Source organism: Piliocolobus tephrosceles, chromosome 10, assembly GCF_002776525.5.
Source record: "Piliocolobus tephrosceles isolate RC106 chromosome 10, ASM277652v3, whole genome shotgun sequence".
Classification (NCBI taxonomy): domain Eukaryota; kingdom Metazoa; phylum Chordata; class Mammalia; order Primates; family Cercopithecidae; genus Piliocolobus; species Piliocolobus tephrosceles.
Window position 1 is genome coordinate 38,976,214 of NC_045443.1, and position 26,616 is coordinate 39,002,829.

A 26,616-nucleotide genomic window follows, 5' to 3' on the forward strand; every position below is an offset into this window, starting at 1 on the left:
CACGAGATCTGATGGTTTAAAAGTGTGGTGTTCTTTCTTTCTCTCTCTTCTGCTGCCATGTAAGACATGCCTTACTTCCCCCTTTGCCTTCCGCCATGATTCTAAGTTTCCTGAGGCCTCTCCAGCGATGCTGAACTGTGAGTCAATTAAACTTCTTTTCTTTATAAATTACCAAGTCTCAGGTAGTTCTTTCTAGCAATGTGAAAACAGACTATTACAACAACATTCTATTATAGGATATTATTAAATATTCAACTCTACAACCTTGACTATGTCTCAAATACTTACTCTGTCTTTAAAGCTATGATGTAGCTGATCTTCAGCAAAAATATGGAATTGAAGAGGTTTCATGCTGAAAATGATAGCTGACTTCAACATGGTCATAGTTTCTTCCAGTCTTTCACCACAGGCAACTACAGCTAGATGCATTTTCTCAACAGGCTGTATTTTCAGACTGTACCTAATTGGAAAGAAAACCACATTTTCCAACAGTTTTAGTATATGTTTACAACATGGTACTTCCATCATGTTCAAAAAGTGAAGTTCAGGGCCAGATGTGGTGACTCACGCCTGTAGTCCCAGCTACTTGGGAAGCTAAGGCAGGAGGATCACTTGAAACCAAGAGTTCAATGCTGCAATAAGCTATGACTGCATCACTACACTCCAGCGTGGGCAATAGAGCCAGACCCTGTGAAAGACAGAGAAGAAAGAAAGAACGAGGATGGAAAGAGAAGAGAGGGAAATGGAAAGGGAGAGAAGGGAAAAAAAAGAAAGAAAGAAAAACTGAAGTTCAAAATTTTTATTTATAAAACAAATGAGGCCAAGTCTGCAATCCCAGAGCTTTGAGAGGCCAAGGCAGAAGGATCACTTCAGCCCAGGAGTTCAAGACCAGCCTAGGCAACATACCGAGATCTCATCCCTACAAAAAATACAAAAATTAGCCAAGAGTGGTGGCATGTGCCTGTAGCCCCAGCTACTCAGGAGGCTGACGTGGGAGGATATTTTGAGCCCAGAAGATAGAAGCTGCAGTGAGCTGTAATTGTGCCACTTTACTCCAGACAGAGCAAGATCCTGTCTCGAAAAAAATACTGTATTTATTTAAAAAATAAGTAAAGGGCAAAGGTCAAATTACAAAACATTTTTAAAATGTTGAATCAATCATGTATTTCCACACTCTCAACCAGCTCTTCTCACCATTTTCCTCCTTTCAAACTACAGAACACACAAAAAATGACTACTTTCTCAATTCTCCCAAGAATACATAACGAGTACCATTGTGGCTGCCAGTAAATAAATTCATTCATTACTATGCCTTAGGAAATTAGAGCTTAATTCTCTCAAGGAACCCACTGAGAAAGGTTGATTTGAGGTCTTTCATTCAATTTTTAAAAAATATTGTTTTTAAAAAAAAAAACCTTAAAAACATTTTTACTTCATCTGAAACCTCTCCCCATACCACCTCTCACCAACAGTTCACTGTAAAGCAAACTCAGTCATAATTTCATCCATAAATATTTCAGTATTACATCCAATCTTAAACCATGCTGACTACAAGAAAAAATTGCCTTCACATTAATAATACACATTCAGTCCCATTTACCAAATATCCAGCAAGATGTAAACACTTCTAAGATGGTCTAAAACATGCTAGTCGAACACTAGTACGTCTTTAGAATCTACTTCTAACACAGAGCAGCAGTGTATACTGCTTAAGTAACCTTTAATACCTCTTAAGTATTAAGGCTTAAGTAACCTTTAATATCTCTTGCTTCTGCTATGCCACTTCTTTCACACGTCTGGTGTTAGCATAAGCTTCGGTCTTTTTACTTTTTCTTCTTTTTAGAGACAGGGTCTCCTCACTCTATCACCTACGATGGAGTGCAGTGGCGCATTCATAGCTAACTGCAGCCTCAACCTCCCAGGCTCAAGCCATCTTCCCATCTCAGCCTCCCAAGTAGCTGGGACCACAGACATGCACCATGTCCAACTAATTTTTTTTTTTTGTAGAGATGGGGTCTCACTATGTTGCCCAGACTAGCCTCGAACTCCTGGCCCCAAGGGATCCTCCCACCTCAGCCTCCCAAAGTGCTGGGATTACAGGCATGAGCCAGCGCGCCTGGCCAGCTTGGGTCTTTTTAAAGCTCTCTATTATTTTCCATTGACAGTAATTTGAAACAAGCAATGTCTCTTCCCTTGTTTGTACCCTCTATCCTTTGCCCTCTTTTGTGCTGAGCCCATCAGTTCATAACACTGAAACTAATGATGGAGGGGAGACATAAACTATCAGTGGAGGGGAGACTATCTACGCTTTCTACGTCTATAAAGCGGGGACAGGAATCCAGTTCATCTCAAAAACAGTGGAAGCCACAATGACAAGTTAAAAACTAGGCAATCAAGACACAACAATTTTTAGAGAATTCTAAATTACCTCATCTTTCTAGTGACTGTCTCCAGATCCTACTTCTCTCTACAGCATCATGATTTAAGAATCATTAATGGACTCAGATTGCTTTACTGGCCCATAGCTAGATCTTGCCCCAAAGTCAAAGGCCAAGAGAAGATTTTAAAAGTAAGGCATGATAGTCACATGCTGTACAGTTAAGAAGTATATTAAACCTTAAGAAAAAACAGCCTCAAAGCCGGGTATGGTGGCTAACACCTGTAATTCCAGTACTTTGGAAGGCCAAGTCGAGAGGAGAGCTTGAGATCTGGAGTTCGAGACCAGCCTGGGTAACACAGCGAGACCCAGTATCCACACACACAAAAAAACTAGCTGGGTGTGGTGGTGCACACGTGTACACCTAGCTACTCAAAGGCTGAGGCAGGAGGGTTGCTTGAGTCCAGCAGTTCGAGATTGCAGAGAGCTGTGATCATGTCACAGTGCACTCCAGCCTGGGTGCTGGGAGGTGTCTTAAATAATAATATACCCAAATGTTTCTCAAGAAAAAAAAATCCCTCTAAAAATCAGTCTCAGGAACTCCTCCCAGGTATTTTAGCAAGGATCGTTTTAGTCACACTGCCAGCACTCCTTTCACCAATTTCTACAGGAGTACTGTCAACTACATCACATTTCCTTTTCTGTTTGGGATCCTTCTGAGTGAAAGTATTATATACAGTACAGGCTCAACTCCTAAACTAACCACAAAAAACACAGTTAAAATATGTCTCTGACAACCACCCTACCCCAGACCCAAAAGACAGGAAAATCAATTGCAACTGGAAAAAAATCTAAAGTAAGCTTCTACATGATAAGAAGTGGTAACTAAAACCTTCTAAGCAGTTATAGGGAAGCAGTCATTCAAATTATGTTGGCCCCAATTGAATGGCGGAATCTTGCCAAGGTCTACAAAAATCTTTCTTTTGATCACAATATGAACAGGAAAAAAGTCAATGTGGATTTAAAGAAATGTAATAGAAAAGGAGATTTTAAAGTCAAACTTATTTTTCTACAGATATACGATTAGAAGAAATTCTTCAGATGATTCAAAGATAATATCTGAGGGCTCCCATGGTTAAAGCTGGCATAACCTGCATATGAAAAGTATGACAGTAATGAATGATAGCATATTAAATTTATAAAGTGAACCCTGGCTGGGCATGGTGGCTCACACGTGTAATCCCAGCACTTTGACAGGCCAAGGTGGGTGAATCATTTGAGGTCAAGAGTTTGAGATTAAGCTGGCCAACATGGTGAAACCCCGTCTCTACTAAAAATACAATAATTAGCTGGGCGTGGTGGCACACACCTGTAGTCCCAGCTACTCCGAAGACTGAGGCAGGAGAATTGCATGAACCCAGGAGGCAGAGGATGCAGTGATCTGCGATCATGCCCCTGCACTACAATCTGTGCAACAGAGCAAGACTGTTTCAAAAAAACAAATACAAAGTGAACGCATCAGTCAAAAAATGATATTAAATAAAGGGGTAAGGAGAAGGAACTCTTTTTTTTTTAAAGATGAATACCAACCAATAAATGCAGAAGAAATGAGAGAATTATAAAATTCACTATTTTGCAATCACCACTGTAACAGATAATCTAGACAAAAATTATCAGTGGATGCTAAAACTACATACTAACAAAGTATTTCCCCCATATATTATACAGGAGATAAAAGTACTGGTACAGTGTAGAAATGCAAGAACATCACCTTAACCTTGTGATCAAACTTAATATTAAACTTATGGCTTCAGAAGTCTCCTGATAGCATGCACAAAGAAGAACAAAGTATCCCATGCAGTAATCGTGCCAAAAATCCTGAATCTAATAATAAGTGGACAGTCGGCAAATCAAAAGTAAGGGACATTCTGCAAAACAAAAACAAAAATATCACAAAAGATACCAAAAACAGCACCCCTTCTCACCCCAAAAAAGGCTGGAGAACAGTTCTAGAATAAAGGAGACTAACAGCCTGAGTTGAATGCAATGTATGGTCCTTGACTGGGTCCTGAATGGGGAGGAAAAGATACAAAGGACATTAACAGGAAAATAAGAAAATAGGAATAGGAATATATATTCTATGAACAGTGTTAAATAACTTAAAGTGACAATTATGGCTGTATTAAAGTATGTCCCTGTTCTTAGGAGACACATGCTGAATCTATGTATTTAGGGGTGTGTCATAATGCCTGCTGTCTCTCAAATGGTTTGGCAGAAAAAGAAAAGTGGTAAAATGTTAGTAATAAATATCTAGGTGAAAAATGTATGGTATGCTTACTGTACTATTCTTGTAACCTCTGTATATTTGAAATTTATCAAAGTAAAAAGTTGGGAGGTAGGGGTTTATCATTAAAAAAACTTAAAGAATGCTTTACACAACAAATTTAGATGCAAATACTGTTAACAACAAATTTCTAAATCTTAGGAATTAACTTCTGATTTTTTTTTTTTTTTTGAGACGGAGTCTTGCTGTGTTGCCCAGGCTGGAGTGCAGTGGCCTGATCTCGGCTCACTGCAAGCTCCGCCTCCCGGGTTCACGCCATTCTCCCGCCTCAGCCTCGGAGTAGCTGGGACTACAGGCGCCCGCCACCACGCCCGGCTAGTTTTTTTGTATTTTTAGTAGAGACGGGGTTTCACCGTGTTAGCCAGGATGGTCTCGATCCCCTGACCTCGTGATCCACCCGCCTCGGCCTCCCAAAGTGCTGGGATTACAGGCTTGAGCCACCGCGCCCGGCCTAACTTCTGATTTTAAGCAAATTTCTGCTATAAAGGAATAATAATTTTTTCGATTTTGTTTTATTTCACAGTATAATCTCCAGTGTGTTCTTATAGCCTATTATTAAATTAGTATTCTCTATTTAAAAAGATACATAAGGCCAGGTGCGGTGGCTCAAGCCTGTAATCCCAGCACTTTGGGAGGCTGAGGCGGGTGGATCACGAGGTCAGGGGATTGAGACCATCCTGGCTAACACGGTGAAACCCCGTCTGTATTAAAAATACAAAAAATTAGCCGGGCGAGGTGGCAGGCGCCTGTAGTCCCAGCTATACCGGAGGCTGAGGCAGGAGAATGGCGTAAACCCGGGAGGCGGAGCTTGCAGCGAACCGAGATCACACCCCTGCGCTCCAGCCTAGGCAACAGAGCAAGACTCTGTCTAAAAAATAAAATAAAATAAAATAAAAATACATAATTAGACTACAAACTACCACTGACGTATATGAAGTCAAACTAAACAAATTTCAAATAACCATCTACTCAAACCAAAAGAGAAATGCCATGAAGCTATCTTTAAAAACCTGCAGTTGAACAAAATGGAAAGCTTTTTTGCTTAGCCTGTTGTGCTTAAAAAGAAAAACAACACCTTCTTCTCTTACTATTAAAAGAGTTGTTCCCAGCAACACATAATGGACTAAAAGGAAGAAAGAAAAAAAAAAAAAAAAGAGTTGTGTTAAATTATCACACCAGGCAAAATTACTTTCATGAGTTGCATGTAAAACACTTTCAAAACAAAATACTTAAAAAAACTCTAGGATTTTTATATAAAGTATTAAAAAATAAAATCTAAAAATCCAACATGAAATATAAGTATTAATTTCTAAAATATAATTTTAAATAACCAGTAAAAATATATCTCTTAAAACTAGTATGAACTACTCAAAATAATACAGCTAAGATTAAATTCACCTATGACCACATAATTCACAAATCTAAAATCAATTCCCACCATAAAGATTAAATATTTTAAATAACTGATTTTTTAAAAAGTTCAAGTCATACAAAAATTAGTACATTAAAACAAAATATTTTTTATATTTTGATAATTCTAAAATTGAGAGTTTGTATAATGAAAGTAAAATAAAAAATTAGAAACTTATTTGCAATCAATGGCAAAACCGAATATATTATTCTAAGAGTTCATAAAATAAACATTAAAAATTCAATAGATAAATATCAATATCAAATAGATGATATACAGAACAAAAGAAAAAAGCTAAATAAATGTGGAAATACATTAACAAATAATCAACAAAAAGCTATCATTTTAATAAGTGATAAAATTATAATTCCCAATAATGCTAAGGTTATGATGACCCCAAATACACTCACACAATGCTGGTGCAGGCTTATAGCCAGATAATTTTTAAAACACAATTTAGTGATATAATTCATTCTTTTTAACAAATATTTGAACTCCTTTCATATAGGCACTGGGATAGGCAAGAAAGCCACAATCTTCACCACACAATTTGCAGCCTGTTGTGAAAAGACTGATTTTTAAAACAATAAGAAAGCATGGTAATTGTTTTAATAGAAAAAAACTGAGATTGCTAAAGAGGCTCACAACACAAACATCTATCCTAGTGTGACCTAGTCTAACCTGGTATTGGGGAAAACTTCCCAAACGATCCTGTTAATCATTTGTTTCTCACTGGTTCCCAAACACCTTGCTAGGCATGGGACTTAAATGATAACACCACATGGTATCAGCCTGCAAAGTTAAAGGTCCAGAAGTAAAGATTCACAATCACAACAGATGTGGTAAATACAATAACCAAGAGGAGACAGAAAAGGGAGATGAGGTGAGCAGTGAGAGGAAACTATAATCGTTTGAGAAGTGATGGGAAGTGATGAGTACAACCGTTAAGGGAGAAGGAAAGCAGCAGCAGCCAGGAGTAACAGTGTGAAAGGAGACAAGATGAGTTAATGTAGACTGACACGTGGAGAAAGTCCATTGTAAACATGATACAAAACACAGATGAAGGAAAGTCTGAGGAGCTAGACTTGTTCAGGTTTGAACATGAGTCTCTGAGGCATCTGAATCAGCAAGGTAAAAATGACCAATATGCAACTGGAAATACAGGTCTGGCTCTCAGAAAAGAACTCTGAATTGGAGCTATCAGTTAAACAAATTATCCTATAACTATTCAGGGAATGGGGAGAGAAAAGAGCAGAGTCCTAAGAAATGCAGATTATTTAGAAAGCAGAGTTGGAGGAGTCCAGGAGAGAGATCAAAGAGCTGAGTAACTGGTCTGGTCTCAAAAGCCAGAGGCTAACAGAGCTGACAGAAAAAGGAAGCAGTAAACAGTGCCAAATGGGTAAGTAAGATTAAGCCCCAAAACAATAATTCAGAGGTGGGGTGATGGGAATAACAGTCAGGTGGTAGATAGTTGAGGTGTGAAGTTCTTTTTATTTAAAGAAGTAAAACCAAGACTGAGCACGGTAGCTCACGTCTGTAATCCCAGCACTTTGGGAAGCCGAGGCAGCAGGATCACTTGAGCTCAGTTGTTCATGACCAGCCTGGGCAACACAGCGAGACCTCATCTTGACTAGTATTCAAAAAAAAAAAAAAAGATTCGGGTATGGTGGCATGCACCTGTAGTCCCAGCTACTTAGGGGACTCAGGCAGGAGGATCACTTGAGCCCAGGAGGTCTAGGCAGCAATGAGCCCTGGTGGTGCTACTGCACTCCAGCCTGGGCAACAAAGTGAGACCATCTCAAAAAAATGAACAAACTAAACAAAACCCAGAAGTAAAACCAGTAGGTACTCTTTCGCCTAGGCTGGCATGGAGCGATGTGATATTGGTTCACTGCAACCTCTCCCACCCAGGTTCAAGTGATTCTCGTGCCTCAGTCTCCCAAGCAGCTTGGACTACAGGTGTGCGCCCCCATGCCTGGTTGATTTTTGTATTTTTAGTAGAGATGGGGTTTCACCATTTTGACCAGGCTGGTTCTCGAACTCCTGACCTCAAGTGATCTGCATGCCTTGTCCTCCTAAAGTGCTGGAATTACAGGCATGAGCCACACCCCTCCGGCCAGTAGGTAGGTACTCTTAAAAGAAGCTTGCTGATGAAGGGAAAGAGAGGATTGAAAGCAAACTGTTGTGGGAATTTTTATTTTGTTTTAAGGCCATAAAGCCAGGCACAGTGGCTCATGTCTATAATCCCAGCACTTTGAGAGGCAATGGAATAGTGTGATGTTACTGACACGAGAAATATGAAGACCATACTACACTGAAAAGTATTAAAATTTTAAGCTCAGAATTCAAGATTAGGCTGGGGGTGGTGGCTCACGCCTGTAATTTTCAGCATTTTGGGAGGCCAAGGCGGCCAGATCACCTGAGATCGGGAGTTTGAGACCAGCCTGAGCAACATGGTGAAACCCCGTCTCTACAAAAAACAGACGGGCGCAGTGGCAGATGCCTGTAGTCCCAGCTCAGGAGACTGAGGCAGGAGAATCACTTGAGCCCAGGAAGCAGCGGTTGCAGTGAGCCAAGATCATGCCATTGCACTCCAGCCTGGGAGACAGTGAAATCCTGTCTCAAGGTAAAAGAAAAAATTCAAGATTAGTCTACACCAGAATCGCAAGTATGTAAAAGCATATGATGTATATGAATGATGAAAACACAACAAGTATATGAATGATGAAAACACTTGTAAGAGAAGTTGAGGCAATTTTATTTTTTATATTATTTTATGTTCACTGTATAATAAATTAATCGGGAGAATATGATCCCCCAGGTAAGATTTGATCTAAGTTATACAAATAATTCAAGTTGGGAAAGTAAGGTACCCAACTAAGGGCCCCCTGGTGCCAGGCAGAATGTGACATCAAAAGTGGTAGTAAAGGGGGATTCCAAAGAAGCTTTACCAGTATGAAAGTAGATACTGAGATGGAGGGCAAGAATGATTTGGCAAGTGTATGGCATTTGGCCTTGTATGCATATTTGAAACAGGGTGATTAAATGTGAGGGAATCCTTAGTTCTAAATAAAAAACTAAGTTTGAGAGATTTTTACATAATTATATGACACAAAATATTTACTTTTTTGTGTGTAATAGCATGATATAATGGATGCAACGTTACAGGTAGAAAGTATAACAGAGGAAAGGCATATCATTTCTGAAGTCTCAAATTTAGGTTACAGGCACAAGGTTTACAACATTATGTATCCATCCACATATAATTTATTCCATGGAATACTTGGGAGCATTAGGAAAATGAGTTAGAGGAGCCAAAACAAAAGGAATGGTAAGCAGAGAATCCAGGATTCCGACTAGGTAAATTTCCCTGGGACATTCCTGCAGTCAATAAGGAGGAAAGACTATTATTACTCATGCTGTAATTTACAAAAAGGTCTGGGTTGTATAAATCAGAGTATGCTGAAGTTTTCAAGTTTACCCAGCTTTGAGCTAGTGGAATTACGTGGCAAGGCAAAGTGGCTCTTGTCAATACTATATTCATTTGCAAATATTCATAAGAATGAAAACATAAAAAGCTTCAATTATCCAAAATTACAACCAAACTGAAAGGTTAGATTATCTTTAAAAGTTAATTTTTAAAAAGTGGAATATTATCACTTGGCTCATATTAAAATTTCAATCACCCAAACTCTTCCACAGCAACAGGATATAATTAAACTATCTGATTTGAACCTATTCCCTGCCAGTTCTTCATGGGATGCACACTGTATTGAGAATGCAAGAATTTACAAATATGTACAATTAATAGATATTTAAAATGCAGTTCTTACAGAGAGTAGAACAGGCACTGGAGGTGAAGGGGTGGGAGAGAGTAGGTGATGGAAAGATGTTGACCAAAGAATACAACACAAACTTCCAGTAAGAAAGAATAAGTTCTCAAGATCTACTGCACAGCAAGGTGACTACAGATAATTATGTTTATTTCAAAACTGCTAAGAGAACAGGTTTCAATTGTGCCCATTACAAAAAAAAGATAAATATGTAAGATGATAAATATGTTAATGAGCTTGATATAATCAGTCCACAATGTATACAGACACCAAAACATTGCTTTATGCCCCATAAATTCCTATAATTATTGTCAATTAAAAATAAAATTTTTATTTAAGAGTTTTTAAAAATAAAGTTCTTCCTATCTGAAACACTTCACCTCCTGTCCTTGAAACTAGCTAATTTCCAGATCATTATCTAGTCACTACCTCCAGGAAGTCTTCCCTGATGCCTTAAGATGACTCATCACAGCAACAACTTGTCACACTCTATTGTAATTTCAGGTTTACTAGTGTGAAACCCCCACCAGAATGTAAGCTCCAGAAGGATGGAGCCACATTAACCTGACCCAAGAGTCTGGTGCTTACCACCTAGCACAGCATGTTGCAAATATAATGAGAATTAATATTTATTTTATTTGATTTTTTGAGACAGGGTCTTGCTCTGGGCTGAAGTACAGTGGCATGATCACAGCTCACTGCAACCTCAACCTCCAGGGCTCAAGCAATCCTCCCACCTGAGCATGCATGCCAACATGCCTGGCTAATTTTTAAAATTTAAAAAAATTTTTTTTTTTAATTTTAGAGACAGTCTTGCTTTTGTTGCCTGGGCTGGTCTTGAACTCCTGGGTTCAAGCAATACTCCGGCCTCAGTCTCCCAAAATGCTGAGATTACAGGCGTGAGCCACCATACTAGACTATTTAAATGAATCATAAAGATGCAGTAAAAGTAGATACTCTTCAAATACATTTTACTCTTGGGAAGAACATTTCAACCCTTTCTCCCACTCCCCTCTGCCACTCTATCAAGGAGATAGTCTGAGAGTCACCGCCTTATCCTATTCTTATCAATACTTGTTTCTTTCACTGAAGATTAGAGCAGGAAGGGACCTAAGAGGTCAGGCAACCCAATACCTTCATTATCCAGAGAAGCAAATAAAGCTAAACTAGTCAGTAACTTAAAAGGTCAATAAACATTAAAGGAAGTAGTAGCCAGAAGCTGCTCCTCCGTTTGCTCCTCCATTAAATACTTATCTTTATCCTCCTATTCCCCAATATTCAACCTCTCTACTAATAACTAATATAATCCTTCTCCAGTTGTCCCTACCCACTACAGTATACCAGCTTTAATTTAGATATGTGCCTTATATATATTTATATCACATATAATTATATTATATATTATAGATGGTAATATATATTATATAGATCTGTAAACATCAGTAGAAGCCGATTTTTATCCCAGTTTATCATTTTAACAACTGTTACCAGAAGTTAGATCATAAATTTTCTTAAGAACAGTGGCTTATCTTAATAACATCTAAGAAAATTAAAAGCATTTATACACAGTATGTACTAAAAAATAGTGATAACAACTACAAAATGGGAAAAATGGAAAACCCAATCAGAAAATAAATTATTTGTATAATATCATAAGAAACATTTTTACATCCTATTACAGTCAAAGGTTTTATTATCAACTATCTAACCTTACCTACACTGATCTACCAATTAAATATTAAGTGCCTACCTAAAAGCCGCTTCCCAAAAGCAGTTCATTCCACAAACATCAGAGGGCAGCATCCAATAGGGATTCCAGTAACACAGAGAGAAATCTTTACACCTAACAGAGTAAGACAGAAATAAGAGTCCTATGTGAGTATTTTGGTTTGGAACTAACAAGGAATTTACTAACTAACACGGTAACTTACTGTTCTATTTTAAAGCAAATAAAATTGAAAATCCAAATTGCTATGATAAAGATTTTGGAAAACTGATTTCTCCCTTACTTAGGGCACCATTAATTTAAATAGAACTTAATAACCTTGAAGGTAAACTATACTATAGATTGGGAAAGAGTTTTTCCATCGGAAATTCTCCTGATATATTAAAATCCCCTCCTCAGATAACACAGATAAATATGTCTTCTAAAATTTTCTTCATAGGCTACACATATACCCCTAGAACAAAATCCCTTTGGGACAAACAAAATATTTCCTTATCCTCAAACATAATAAAAATGCCACAAATGCTAGCAGAAAGGGAAAAAATCTTCAAATACTTTTAAATTAATCCTCAACCCAAACTACTTGTATGGTGTTTCAAACCGAAAAAGAAATCATAATGGCCAAGATGTATATGAAAATGGTCAACATCACTAATGATCAGGGAAATGCACATTAAAACCACAATGAGGTAACATCTCACCCAGTTAAAACGGTTATTATCAAAAAGGCAAAAAACAAATCCTGGCAAAGATAGAAAAGGAAATACTCATACACTGACAGTAGGAACATAAATTACTACAACCACTATAAAAAAAAGTATAGAGATTCCTCAAAAAACTGAAAATAGAACTACCATATGATCCAGCAACCCCACCGCTCTGTGTATGTATATATACATACATATTCACACATGCATACACACATACATAGATGGGCACAGTGGCTCCCATCTATAATCCCAGCACTTTGGGAGGCTGAGGTAGGTGGATTGCTTGAGGCTGGAGTTCAAGACTAGCCTGGTCAACATAACAAGACCCCATCTCTAAAAATAAAAAATTAGCTGGACATGGTGGCATTTACCTGTAAGTTCCAGCTACTCGGGAGGCTGAGGTGGGAGGATGGTATGAGCTCAGGAGTTTGACGTTGCAATAAGCTGTGATTGTGCTACTTCACTCCAGCCTGGCTGAACAGAGCAAGACTCTGTCTCGAACAAAAAGAAAACAAAAAAAATTGAACTGCCCTCCCCTCAAAAAAACCCGGAAATCATGCTGATATTCACAGCCTAGTATCACTATCTACATTATCTCGGTTCCACATTATACAAGCTAAAATGGAGGATCAAGTCTGGTCTTTGTTAGGTTGCATGTTGGAGCCAAAAAGGAAAAAAGAAAACACCTTGTATTACAAAAAAATTGTTTTTCATCGTGATTTCTTTTCAAAATAATAGTCTAAAAGTCACTGGGTACTAAAGTACGTATGAAGTCAGGGTGAGCCACTAAACCAGGCCACTTCATTATCTCATCACTATGCAGCTTTGTTTTCTCTCACTATGAATTCAATTATGAGTTACTATGCTTATATCAAATGGCCTACGAAATTTCTGATTTGCAAAAATCTGATCACATCTCTCACAAATGGCAACAGTCCAAGGCAGAGGTTCTCAGCTCTGGTAGAGGGTGCCACACAAGACCTATTAAATCAGAATCTAGAAACAGGGTCTGGCACTGGTGGTTTTTAAAATGCTGCCAAAGTAATTCTGTATACTACTGCATAAAGAACGAGAAGGTTGGAATTTCTTAATCAACAGAAAAAAGTTACATTGTAACTGTTTTCCTGTAAAGAAACACCATTTTCTAGCATAGCACAAAAGGCTACATATCTTCATTTAAAAGGCTGAACCAGAAAGAGAAGAAAATGTGTATGTATCAGTAAAACTTATGACTTGATTAGAAAATCTGTGTTTGTACCCTCTCAAGCATGGCTATGTATTTTCTTAAGTCTTTGATTTCATACCACATAGTCAGACTCAGTGATGGTGATAACGAACACAGAGTTCTTTTCAGATTCAGGCACTTTCACAGCCATTTAGACTCACAAGAAACGTTTTAAGGTAGATACAATCTCCGTCTTTCAGACACTAACGATATCACAGCTTTATTTCAACAAATCCACAATTTATTTACAATCAACACCTAATGTGTACCTTTGTTCTAAGAAGATAACTAATCAGGTTATTCCATATCCCCAGTCAAACTCTACAACAGTGAAAAATGGAAATGGAAATCTCAAATTCAATTTTACTATAAAATTAATTAAAATTATATATATATATTTAACAATACCATTTGCAGCCTCAACTTGTACTTTAAGTTACAAATCAGTTATGCGTTGTTTTCCAAACTTGCCTGGTCCTCAGGTCACTTGTCAAAAATACAGATATAGGATCCTATCCCAGATCCAGTTAATCAAGTCTCCCCAGAGAAGTGGCCTAAGCAGCTCAATTTTTCATCAATATCCCCAGATAAGTCTCAAAATCAGACCTGAATGAGAAACGCTGTATCAAGGGATATCTAGAGTCAACTTGAAATTTTTTAACAAAATACTGATAGTAACTTCTCTTATGATAATACTGTTTATTTACAACTTAAGGATTAAATTTTGAAAATTTGTGTTTCTATGAATACTTCAATCAATACATGTTATTAAGTACCATTTAGAAAATTTTTTAAAGCCTAAGAAACTAATTACTCACCACTATTAACATTTTCATATCTTTACTACCTCATATTTCAAAAATATCTTCCTACAAATATTTGACTAGAAAAGTTAACATGCATGTTGCCAACATGCAGAAGTTGCTGAAACTACTTGATCTTCCTTAGTCTCAAGAAACCATGTGAGCTAGACAGCACACCGCAAACTCCCTGTTCTCAGGAAATATCCACCAGGGAGCTTCTAACTCAAAGGACCCTCTTGCAGTATTACAATTAAACTGTACTTGGGGGCAATGTTTTGCTTTTTTTTAAGTTGATGCAAGATGATGAAGACACAGACATGAGAATTAAATTCAACAAGACCAACACATTGAACAACTTAGTAATGAGTTTAAATTTTGTGAAGCTTTGAGCCACACCAAGAGCCCTATACTTTTGCTAGTATCAAACTGAGAGGTGACAATGTGCTAGCAGACCCCGCTCTCAGCGCCTCCTCGGCCATGGCATTCACTCTAGCAGTGCCTGAGAAGCCCTTCAGCCCGCCACTGCATTGTGGGAGCCCCTCTCTGCGCTGGCCGAGGCCGGAGCCGGCTCCCTCTGCTTGCCGGGAGGTGTGGAGGGAGAGGCGCAGGCAGGAACCCGGGCTGTGCACAGTGCTCACAGGCCAGTGTGAGTTCCGCCGGCACAGGCTCGGCGGGCCCCACACTCAGAGCGGCTGGCTGGCGCCACCGGCCCAAGGCAGCGAGGGGCTTAGCACCTGGGCCAGCAGCTGCAGAGGGTGGGCCGGGTCCCCCAGCAGTGCCAGCCTGCTGGCGCTGCACTCGAATTCTCACTGGGCCTCAGCTGCCTCCCCATGGGACAGCGCTCAGGACCTACAGCCCGCCATGTCCGAGCCCTGCCTCTGCCATGAGCTCCCACGAAGCCCCAGCACCCATGACGGGCACCGCCCCCTGCTCCATGGCCCCTGGTCCCATCAACCGCCCAAGGGCTGAGGAGGGTAGGCGTGGCTCCGGACTGGTGGGCAGTTCCGCCTGCAGCCCCAGTGCGGATCCACTAGGTGAAGCCAGCTGGGCTCCTGAGTCTAGTGGGGACTTGGAGAACTTTTATGTCTAGCTAGAGGATTGTAAATGCACCAATCAGCACTCTGTGTCTAGCTCAGGGATTATAAACGCACCAATCAGCACACTGTCAAAACGGTGGGATCAGGTCTCTGTAAAATGGACCAATTAGCAGGATGTGAGTGGGGTCAGATAAGGGAATAAAAGCAGGCTGCCGGAGCCAGCCAGCAGCAACTCCTCTTCCACACTGTGGAAGCTTTGTTCTTTCACTCTTTAAAATAAATCTTGCTGCTGCTCACTGTTTGGGTCCATGCCGCCTCTCTGAGCTGTAACACAGTGAAGGTCTGCAGTTTCACTCCTGAAGCCAGCGAGACCATGAACTCACCATAGTTAGTGATGTAACCGTACCTGAACATCACTAAGCCTCTTCCCCCAGGGACCAGTGCCCAGTTAGCAGAACTAGTGGCACCTACCTGAGCCTTAGAACTGGGAAAGGGAAAAAGAATAAATGTGTAAGCCGGGCACGGTGGCTCAAGCCTGTAATCCCAGCACTATGGGAGGCCGAGACGGGCGGATCACGAGGTCAGGAGATCGAGACCATCCTGGCTAACACAGTGAAACCCCGTCTCTACTAAAAAATACAAAAAACTAGCCGGGCGAGGTGGCGGGCGCCTGTAGTTCCAGCCACCCCGAAGGCTGAGGCAGGAGAATGGCGTAAACCCGGGAGGCAGAGCTTGCAGTGAGCTGAGATCCGGCCACTGCACTCCAGCCTGGGCGACAGAGCCAGACTCTGTCTCAAAAAAAAAAAAAAAAAAGAATAAATGTGTATACAGACAGCAAGTATGGTTATCTAATCCTACATGCCCATGCTACAATATGGAAAGAAAGGGAATTCCTAACCTCCAGGAACCCCCATTAAATACAAGGAAATCATGGAGTTACTGTGTGCAATGCAAAAACCAAAGAAGGTGACAGTTTTATACTGCCAAAGCCATCAAAAAGGGGAAGGAGAAAGGAGAACAGCAGCATATGCAGCTGGCAGAGGCAGGGAAAGACCGGCAGAGGCAGGGAAAGACCATCAGAAAGGAAAGAGAGAAAGAGACAGGAAGTCAAGAGAAAGAGAGAGGAAGAACAGGAGAGACAAAGAGAAGGAGACAGAGGAAGAGACAGAGAGTCAAAGAAAGAGAGTCAGAAAAAGAGAGACAAAGAAGTCAAAGAGGAAGAAAGAGAGACAGAAGTAGTAAAGAAACAAGAGTGTACCCTATTCCTTCAAAAACCCCAACTGATGATAGTAACTTCTGAGTCACCCAAACAGCTGCATTCAGACGGCTTGTCTGCTTCTCAGGGTCCCCCAAAATCATCACCTCCTCCCTGCTTAACAAGCAGTCCAGGTTTTGTAACGGCAAACATACTCCCTGCATGACCATTCACCCCTGGACCCCCTGCAGCAGTGCCCCCACCACTAGTGAATGCCTTCTTATCCCCTCTTTCAATCACTCTTTTGAAAGTTCCTAGTAGATACAAAATGTTTTTTTCTCCAATAGGAAAACAGAACACAGGGAGCCACTCAGTTTGCTCCCAACACCCCTTTCCAGCCGCTCACCAGAGCTACCTCGGCAAGTACTCTAGGAGGATGGCAAAATGAAAACAACAAACTCACACACCTTTTTAACATACATAACCAGTTCTATCTACTCAGCCAAGGTATATTCTTATGTGGAACATCGACCTATAGCTGCCTCCCTACTAACTGGACAGGCATCTGCACCTTAGTCTTTCTAAGTCCCAACATTAATATTGCCCTGGGAACTCACACCTTATCAGTACCCCTCAAAGCTTAAGTCCATCAGCACAGAGCCATACAACTAGTCCCCCTACTTACAGGGTTAGGAATGGCTACTGCTACAGGAACTGGGATAGCTGATTTATCTACTTCATTATTGTACTACCACACACTCTCAAAGGATTTCTCAAACAGTCTGCAAGAAATAACGAAATCTATCCTTACTTTACAATCTCAAACAGACTCTTTAGCAGCAGTGACTCTCCAAAACTGCCGAGACCTAGACCTCCTCTCTGCTGAGAAAGGACTCTGCACCTTCTTAGGGGAAGAGTGTTGTTTTTACACTAACCAGTCAGGGAGAGCTTAAGATACTGCCTGGCGTTAACAGGAAAAGGCTTCTGAAATCAGACAACTCCTTTCATATTCTTATACCAATCTCTGGAGTTAGGCAACATGGCTTCTCCCCTTTCTAGGTCCCGTGGCAGCCATCTTGCTGTTACTCGCCTTTGGGCCCTGTATCTTTAACCTTCTTGTCAATTTTGTTTCTTCTAAAATCGAGGTCATCAAGCTACACAGATGGTCTTACAAATGGAACCCCAAATGAGCTCAACAACTTCTACCAAGGACCCCTGGACCGACCCACTGGCACCTGCACTGGCCTAGAGAGCTCCCCTCTGGGGGACACTACAACTGCAGGATCCCTTCATTGCACCTATCCAGCAGGAAGTAGCTAGAGTGGTCATCAGCCAAATTCCCAACAGCAGTTGGGGTGTCCTCTTTAGAGGAGGGATTGAGAGGTGACTATGTGCTAGCAGCCTTCACTCTTTGCACCTCCTCAGCCTCGGCATCCACTCTGGCAGCACTTGAGGAGCCCTTCAGCCTGCCACTGCACTGTGGGAGCCCCTCTCTGAGCTGCCGGAGGCCAGAGCCGGCTCCCTCTGCTTATGGGGAGGTGTGGAGTGAGACGCAGGCGCAAAGTGGGACTGTACGCAGTGCTCACAGGCCAGCGCAAGTTACAGCAGGCACCAGCTCGGCAGGCCCCACACTGGGAGCGGCCAGCTGGCCAGCACCGCCGGCCCACGGCAGTGAGGTGCTTAGCACCTGGGCCGGCATCTGCAGAGGGTGCGCTGGGTCCCCAAGCACAGCCAGATTGCCGGCGCTGTGCTCGAATTCTCGCCGGGCCTCAGCTGCCTCCTTGCAGGGCAGGGCTCAGGACCTACAGCCTGCCATGTCCAAGCTCTGCCTCCACAGTGGGCTCCCATGCAGCCTGAGCCTCCCCGACAGGCACTGCCACCTGCTCCATGGCGCCTGGTCCCATCGACCGCCCAAGGGCTGATGAGTGCAGGCGTGGCTTGGGACTGGTGGGCAGCTCCGCCTGCAGCCCCAGTGCAGGATCCACTAGGTGAAGCCAGCTGGGCTCCTGAGACTAGTGGGGACTTGAAGAACTTTTATGTCTAGCTAGAGGATTGTAAATGCACCAATCAGCACTCTGCGTCTAGCTCAGGGATTGTAAATGCACCAATCAGCACCCTGTCAAAACGGTCCAATCAGCTCCCTGCAAAATGGACCAAGCAGCAGGACGTGGGTGGGGTCAGATAAGGAAATAAAAGCAGGCTGCCCAAGCCAGCCAGCGGCAACCAGCTCAGGTTCTCTTCCACACTGTGGAAGCTTTGTTCTTTCACTCTTTACAATAAATCTTGCTGCTGCTCACTCTTTGGGTCCACGCCGCCTCTATGAGCTGTAACACTCACCACAAAGGTCTGCAGCTTCACTCGTGAAGTCAGCGAGACCACGAACCCACCAGAAGGAAGAAACTGTGGACACATCTGAACATCTGAAGGAACAAACTCCAGACTACCATCTTCAAGAGCTATAACACCGCGAGGGTCCACGGCTTCATTCTTGAAGTCAGTGAGACCAAGAACCCACTAATTCTGGACACAGAACTAGGTGCCAAGATGATCACACATCTGACACTTCTATTAAGAAGCAGGATCGGCCGGGCACGGTGGCTCAAGCCTGTAATCCCAGCACTTTGGGAGGCCGAGGCAGGCGGATCATGAGGTCAGGAGATCGAGACCATCCTGGCTAACACAGTGAAACCCCGTCTCTACTAAAAATACAACAAAATTAGCCAGGCGTGGTGGCGGGCGCCTGTAGTCCCAGCTACTCGGAGGCTGAGGCGGGAGAATGGCGTGAACCCGGGAGGCGGAGCTTGCAGTGAGCCGAGATCACGCCACTGCACTCCAGCCTGGGCAACACAGCCAGACTCCGTCTCAAAAAAAAAAAAAGAAGCAGTATCTGCTGGGCACAGCGGTTCATGCCTCTAATCCCAGCACTTTGGGAGGCCAAGGTAGGCAGATCACTTGAGGTCAGGAGTTAGAGAATGCCCTGGCCAACATGGTGAAGCCCCACCTCTACTAAAAAAATCAGTCAAGCGTGGTGGTGGTTGCCTGTAATCCCAGCTACTCAGGAGGCTGAGGCAGGAGAATCACTTGAACCCAGGAGGCGGAGGTTGCAGTAAACCAAGATCGTGCCATTGCACTCCAGCCTGGGCGACAGAGCAAGACTCTGTCTCAAAAAAAATAGGATCTAACTCCCCTTATCCAGAATCTAAGTGGGCTCTGTGATTGCTCTGACAAATAGAATACTGAATACAATATTGTGCCAATGTTCAGGCCCTTGCCTTAAGACTTCTACATCCAATTTCTTGGAACACTCTTTGAACCTGATCTTTACATTGTAAGAAGCCCAAGGCACATGGAAAAGCCACTTGAGAAAATGCAGATCAACAGCCTCCACTGAGCTCCTAGTCAAAAGCCAGCATCAACTGCTAGCCATGTAATAGGGCCACAATGCCACACCTTTCTGATCTACCAACCTACTGGTTCCTCCCCAACTCACAGAAGACTAGTATCTGGTTCACAGTCCTCGTCTCAGTACCAAATCCTACTTTCCTCTAACCATTCATTTGGTAAATCAATGAATTTTCTACTGAATGATTACCTCTACAGGCCAAACACTGGCAACACAATAGTGAGTAAAATGGACATGGATCATACTGTCTAGTGGGGGACAACAGAATGCCACCTCACATACTGCAATGTGGGAGACCTAATCAACACTCAGGTTACACATTGTTTAACTCCAGTAACTCTTACCTCCTTTTCTCTTCAGTTAAAAATGGCAAATGCTGGCCAAGCACAGTGGCTCACACCTGTAATCTCAGCATTTTAGGAGGCCGAGGTGGGTGGATCGCTTGAGCCCAGGAGTTCAAGACCAGCCTGGGCAACATGGCGAAACCCCATCTCTACAAAGAATAAAAAAAAAAAATTAGCCGGGCATGGTGGTGTGTGCCTGTAGTCCCAGTTACTTGGGAGGCTGAGTGGGAGGATAGTTTGAGCCCAGGAGTTTGAGGCTGCAGTGATTGTGATCACGCCAACGCACACCAGGTCTGGGTAACAGCCCTCCAGTCTGGGCGACAGAGCGAGACTCCACCTCAAAAAGAAATTTTTTGTAGAGACAAAGTCTTGCTTTGCTGCCTAGGCTTATTATTTATATCCCATTACATGTGTGGAAATCACTCAGCCCTCCAATCACATGCTTCCTAGGTATAAGCTCCCTCCTTTACCCATTTCCCTCCCTACTCAGACTACGTCATCCATTCATGTTCCTATACCTACAACTTGCACCACCTCCTTTCACTGTACCTTTTCAGTACAATCTTCAGTTGAAACTAAGCCATTCACTCACATTCTCAGATGAATACTGAAGAACAGTCAATGACATGACTATGCTGATTAGTAGAAATATAAATTAACTGTCTTCCTCTTAGCTAGTCTCATGCCTACTACCAACTCCATTCGCATCCCCTTGTTGCCCATCTTCTTCTCAGGGGTCCTTAAAGACCTTCTTGCATCAATTACTCTTTCTCCTTAACTGGCAATCTCTAGTTGTGTTGTAGACTGTATTACTGTTCAGTTATTCACTCCCCACATTTAACTGTAAAAGGATTCTACAACCCTATTCATTACCATGGGCCTTGCCTGCCTGATGGGGAGGCATATATCCCTGCATCATTTATTGACTTTGACCTTATTCGAGTGACTTGCTTTGGCCAAAGTAATACAAAAAGACATGATTACTGTGGCATTCAAGTAGAAGCTTCAAATGGAACTGTGCTGTTCAATCTGGCTTCTTCCTCAGACAATACCATGAGACCAGGCATATCCAATGTATGGACTGCTCCTTCAGCTTGGATCCCAGAATGAGAAGATATATCAAGCAAAGTCATAGCCACAGACATGTAATGTGTGCAAGAAATAAATGCTTGCTATTGTCAACTGCTAAGATGTGTGGGGTTGTTACAAAGCAAATCAGAATAATACAAACATAATTCCCTTTTACAGTGTATAATTCAATGGTTTTTAGTATATTCAGAGTTGTGCAACCATGACTCACCAATTAAATTCCTCAGTATATACTCAAGACAACCGAAAACATGTTCACAGAAAAACTGAGCATGAATGCTCATAGCAGCATCACTTATAATAGCCAAAAAGTATGAAAAAACTCAAATGTCCATCAAATAATGAGCAAAATGTGGTATATCCATACAATGGACTATTATTTGTCCATAAAAAGGAATGAAATACAGTGATACATGTTACAGCGGATAAACCTTGAAACATTATACCAAGAAGAAAGTCAGACTCAAAAGGCCACATACTGTGTGATTCCTTTATGTAAAAATGCCCCAAACAGGCAAACCTCTACAGACAGAAAATAGATTCGTGGTTGCTTAGGACTGGAGGACTGAGGAGTGCAAGGTGGGAGTTACTGCTAACAGATACAGGGTTTCTTTGGGGGTAATGATTAACTTCACAAAGGTTTAATGCAGTCAAAATTGGATGGGAAAAATCAAGTTATAGGTAAATTTCTTGATCATAATTCAATGTCAAAAACCACACAGTATATAGGAAAGATGTTTTTCTTTCTTTACTGGAAATGTAAGAACACATGCACCAGTGAATACATATGCTGCATGCCATTAAAAAAAATCGTAAAACACTTAGGTACTGCTGTAAGGAATGAAGTAATTTGTTTACAGTTTCTTAACTCCCAAATATCCATTCTCCCACTTTGAAAAACTGGTTTTGGAGATTAAGATAAAGAATAGAAACTCACACTGAGAACTTAAAGAGTAGAAACTCACACTGAGAACTTACGACGTATTAGTGGCTTATTAGAAGCAATAAGATAAATTAGCATAAGCAACTCATCTGAAGACAGCACGTGTACTTTCAGGCCAAAAAGAAAAATTAAAGTTTGAAAATATTGGAAAAGTAAAGGTAGTTATCTAGGTTCTGGCTATTAGTTGCTTAAAACTGTTGAAAGCAGAATACTAAAATCCAACATTCAAAGAGGTAACTCTTAAATAATTGTAATGGGGCAAAGTGTTAATATGAGTTGGTGGATATGTCTTCACTATACCCATACTGACATTCAAAAGCACTGAAGTCCTAAAAGGGAATTTTTTTCACTGTGGATCAAACTGAAATAAAACGTTACTATGGCTCATCCTCAAATTTAGCAAGGCATAAAGCAGATAGCTCTAGGTAGCTTGTCTACAACTGACTAAGAGGTAGCACAAGGTATCTTCATGGTGATGAAACAGTTCTGTATCCTGATTGTGGGGGTGGTTACGTATATTTACATGTGATAAAACAACGCTCGGCACAATAACAGTTGTCGAACTTGAAGTTTACTTAAATCCAATTACAAAATGTTTTTTATACATACATATACACACACATAAATAAACAAGTCGCCCAGGCTGGAGTGCAGTGGTGCAAACACGGTTCATTGCAGCCTCAACTTCCTGGGCCCAAGCGATCCTCCCATCTCAACCTCTGGAGTAGCTGGGACCACAGGTGCACACCACTATGCCCAATTAATTTTTTGTATTTTTGTTGTTGTTGAGAGAGTGTTTTGCCATGTTGCCAAGGCTGGTCTAGAACTTCTGGATTCAAGCAATCCACCCACCTTGGCCTCCTTGCTAGGATTACAGGTATGAGCCACCGTGCCTGGTTACACACTTTTAAGTCAAACTAGAAAAAGTAATTTTCATTTCAAAATGTCCATGATAGGAGGCTTCAGTGAAAACTATGCAAAACTTAAAGAGTCAGTGATACGAGACCAGCCTGACCAACATGGTGAAACCCCGTCTCTACTAAAAATAGAAAAATTAGGCCAGGTGCAGTGGCTTACACCTGTAATCCCAGCATTTTGGGAGGTGGAGGCGGGAGGATCACAAAATCAGGAGATGGAGACCATCCTGGCTAACACGGTAAAACCTCATCTCTACTAAAAACACAAAAAATTAGCCAGGCCTGGTGGCATGCACCTGTACTCCCAGCTACTTGGGAGGCTGAGGCAGGAGAATCGCTTGAACTCGGGAGGTGGAGGTTACAGTGAGCCGAGATCACGCCATTGCACTCCCGCCTGGGCGACAGAGTGTCCATATCAAAAAAAAAAAAAAAAAAAAAAAAAAAAGGCAGATCACAAGGTCAAGAGGTCAAGACCATACTGGCTAACACGGTGAAAACCCATCTCTACTAAAAATACAAAAAATTAGCTGGGCGTGGTAGCGGCACCAGTACCAGCTACTCGGGAGGCTGAGGCAGGAGAATGGTGTGAACCCAGGAGGCGGAGCTTGCAGTGAGCCAAAATTGTGCCACTGCACTCCAGCCTGGGTGACAGAGCAAGACTCCATCTCAAATTAAAAAAAAAAAAAGTCAGTGACAAATTTAGGCATATTCAGCATAAATACATGACAGTATGAATGAAGTGCTGCTGCAAACCAGCAATGCAACTTCAAGACATGTATCCCCACCCTGTGACTGTGCAAGAGAAGCAAAGATGCTTACAGACACATTAAAGGAGGCCATTCCCATGATATGCCAAATCACTGTTATTTAATTTTCAACCAAATTGTTTCCAGATTGGGCACGGTGGCTCACACCTGTAATCCCAGCACTTTGGGAGTCCGAGGCAGGCAGATCACCTGAGGTCAGGAGTTCAAGGCCAGCCTGGCCAACATGGGGAAACCCTGTCTCTACTAAAAATAAAAAATTAGCCAGGTATGGTGGCACACGCCTGTAGTCCCAGCTACTCAGGAGGCTGAGGCAGGAGAATCGCTTGAACCCGGAAAGCAGAGGCTGCAGTGAGCCGAGATCACACCACTGCACTCCAGCCTGGGCGACAAAGACTCCATCTCAAAAAGAAAAAAAGAAATAAAATAAATAAATAGTTTCCAGACAATTTAATTTCTAGCTCGAAGAACTTTTTCTTAAATTTCTAATTTCATTAATCCTTGGCAAGTAGGAAAAGGACTGTTTATGCATAAATGACACTGAAACAACCAATTCAAATAAATAGTTAGCATCACACAATATACCTCCTCTACCCGCCTACCTTCCCCACAAAGCCAGATTGATTTAAATGTAAAAAAGGGAGGGAAAAAAAAAAAACTGGTAGAAAGCTTTCCCATGCATAATAAAGGTAAAAACGATAAAGCAAAAAGTAGCCAATCTAAAAACAAAACGTAAACCTCATACAGTACACACATTATTAATAAAAGTTAAGTTTATACCTAGGGGGAAGTACTTCCAATAGGTATGGCATAAAGATAATGATCTTACTGCTTTAAAGTAAGATTTTCTAGGCAGGGTATGGTGGCTCATGCCTGCACTTTGGGAGGCCGAGGCAGGCGGATCACCTGACGTCAGGAGTTCAAGACCAGGCTGGCCAACATGGTGAAACCCCATCTCTACCAAAAAATACAAAAAAAAAAAAAAAAGCTGGGCAGATTGGCACACACCTGTAATCCCAGCTACTTGTGAGGCTGAGGCAGGAGAATTGGTTGAACCCAGGAGGCGGCGGTAACACTGAGCCGAGATTATGCCACTGCACGCCAGCCTGGGCAACAGAGCGAGACTCTGTCGCAAAAAAAAAAAAAAAAAAAAAAGCCAGGTGTGGTGTGCACGCCTGTAGTCACAGCTACTCGGGAAGCTAAGGTGGGAGGATCACTCGGGCCCAGAAGGTCAAGGCTGCAGTGAGCCATGATCTCAGGCCACTGTACTCCACCTTGGGTGACAGAGTGAGATCTTGTCTCAGAAATAAAAAATAAGATTTCTAAATCAGAAGTACCTATTATTTTTTCATAAGCCAAGTAACTTTCCCCTCCAAAAGCACAGAATATTTTAATTAATTACTAGTATTTATTAAATACTATGTGTCAGGTTTGCACTAAGCATTTGCTATGGTCTGAATGTTTGTGTCCCCTCAAAATGCACATGTTGAAATCTAATTACCAACATGATGTTACGAGGTAGGGCCTTTTGGTAGGTGATTAGGTCATGAGAGCAGAGCCCCCACGAATGGGATTATTGGGGGGCCCTTATAAAAGGGGCCTGCCTCTTGTCTTCTACCATGTGAGAACACAGGGAGAAGGCGCCATCTATGAACCAGGAAATGGGTCCTCATCAGACACTGAACCTGCTGGTGCCTTGACTTGGATTTCTAGTCTCCAGAACCGAAAGAAATAAATTTCTGTAGTTTCTAAGCTCTCTAGTCGATGGTATTTTTTTATAACAGCCCAAACAAACTAAGATAACACTTCACAAATACATAACGTAGATACCACTATGATCCTTCAATGACCCAAAATACAAGGTACAGGGCACTGGTTTTATGTAAGATGTTTTTGCAATAACAAAGCAGAGATTAAAGTGGCTTTAGTAAGTAATTCAACTCTCTTTACTGTTCACTGACTCAACTCTCTTCTTCAAACATAACTGCAGAAAAAAGGGGGGAAATGGGCTGGGCAGGTGGCTCACACCTGTAATTCCAGCACTTTGGGAAGCTGAGGCGGGCGGATCACCAGGTCAGGATTTCGAGACCATCCTGACTAACACGGTGAAACTCCGCCTCTACTAAAAATACAAAAAGTTAGCCGGGTGTGGTGGCAGGCGCCTGTAGTCCCAGCTACTCGGAGGCTGAGGCAGGAGAATGGCGTGAACCCGGAAGACGAGCTTGCAGTGAGCCGAGATCACTCCACTGCACTCCAGTCTGGGCGACAAAGAGAGAAAAGGAAAAAGGAGAAAAAAGAAAAAGAAAAAAAGGCGGGGGGAACTTCAAACAGTAGTGTGAAAATAGTGCCCAAACTATCCTCAATTTTTGGTTTTATCACAACAAGCTGGGGCACATATGTAAAATATAAATTCCTGGACCCCACTGCCAGGGCATTTTGATTTAACAGGTCTTAACTGGAGCCCAATGACCAGAATTTTTCCCAGAGGTCAGAAA

At 41.8% G+C, this 26,616-nt stretch overlaps 1 protein-coding gene across 3 annotated transcripts in view; it reads right to left on the reverse strand.

Annotated features, from left to right (window-relative positions):
- The window catches only part of GXYLT1 (glucoside xylosyltransferase 1), a 65,950-nt gene that overhangs the window by 34,896 nt on the left and 4,438 nt on the right, over positions 1-26,616 (reverse strand). For 2 of the 3 annotated variants that reach the window (XR_002724607.2, XM_023182827.1), the window contains exons 2-3: positions 11,716-11,808; positions 289-460 (exon numbers count right to left, since the gene is read on the reverse strand). Coding sequence is in view for 2 of the 3 variants with exons in the window: in XM_023182827.1 (XP_023038595.1) it covers positions 289-460; positions 11,716-11,808 (265 nt within the window). In the remaining variant the exon portion in view is untranslated. The remainder of the gene's footprint in view (positions 1-288; positions 461-11,715; positions 11,809-26,616) is intronic. The other variant, XM_023182828.1, reaches the window with a different exon arrangement.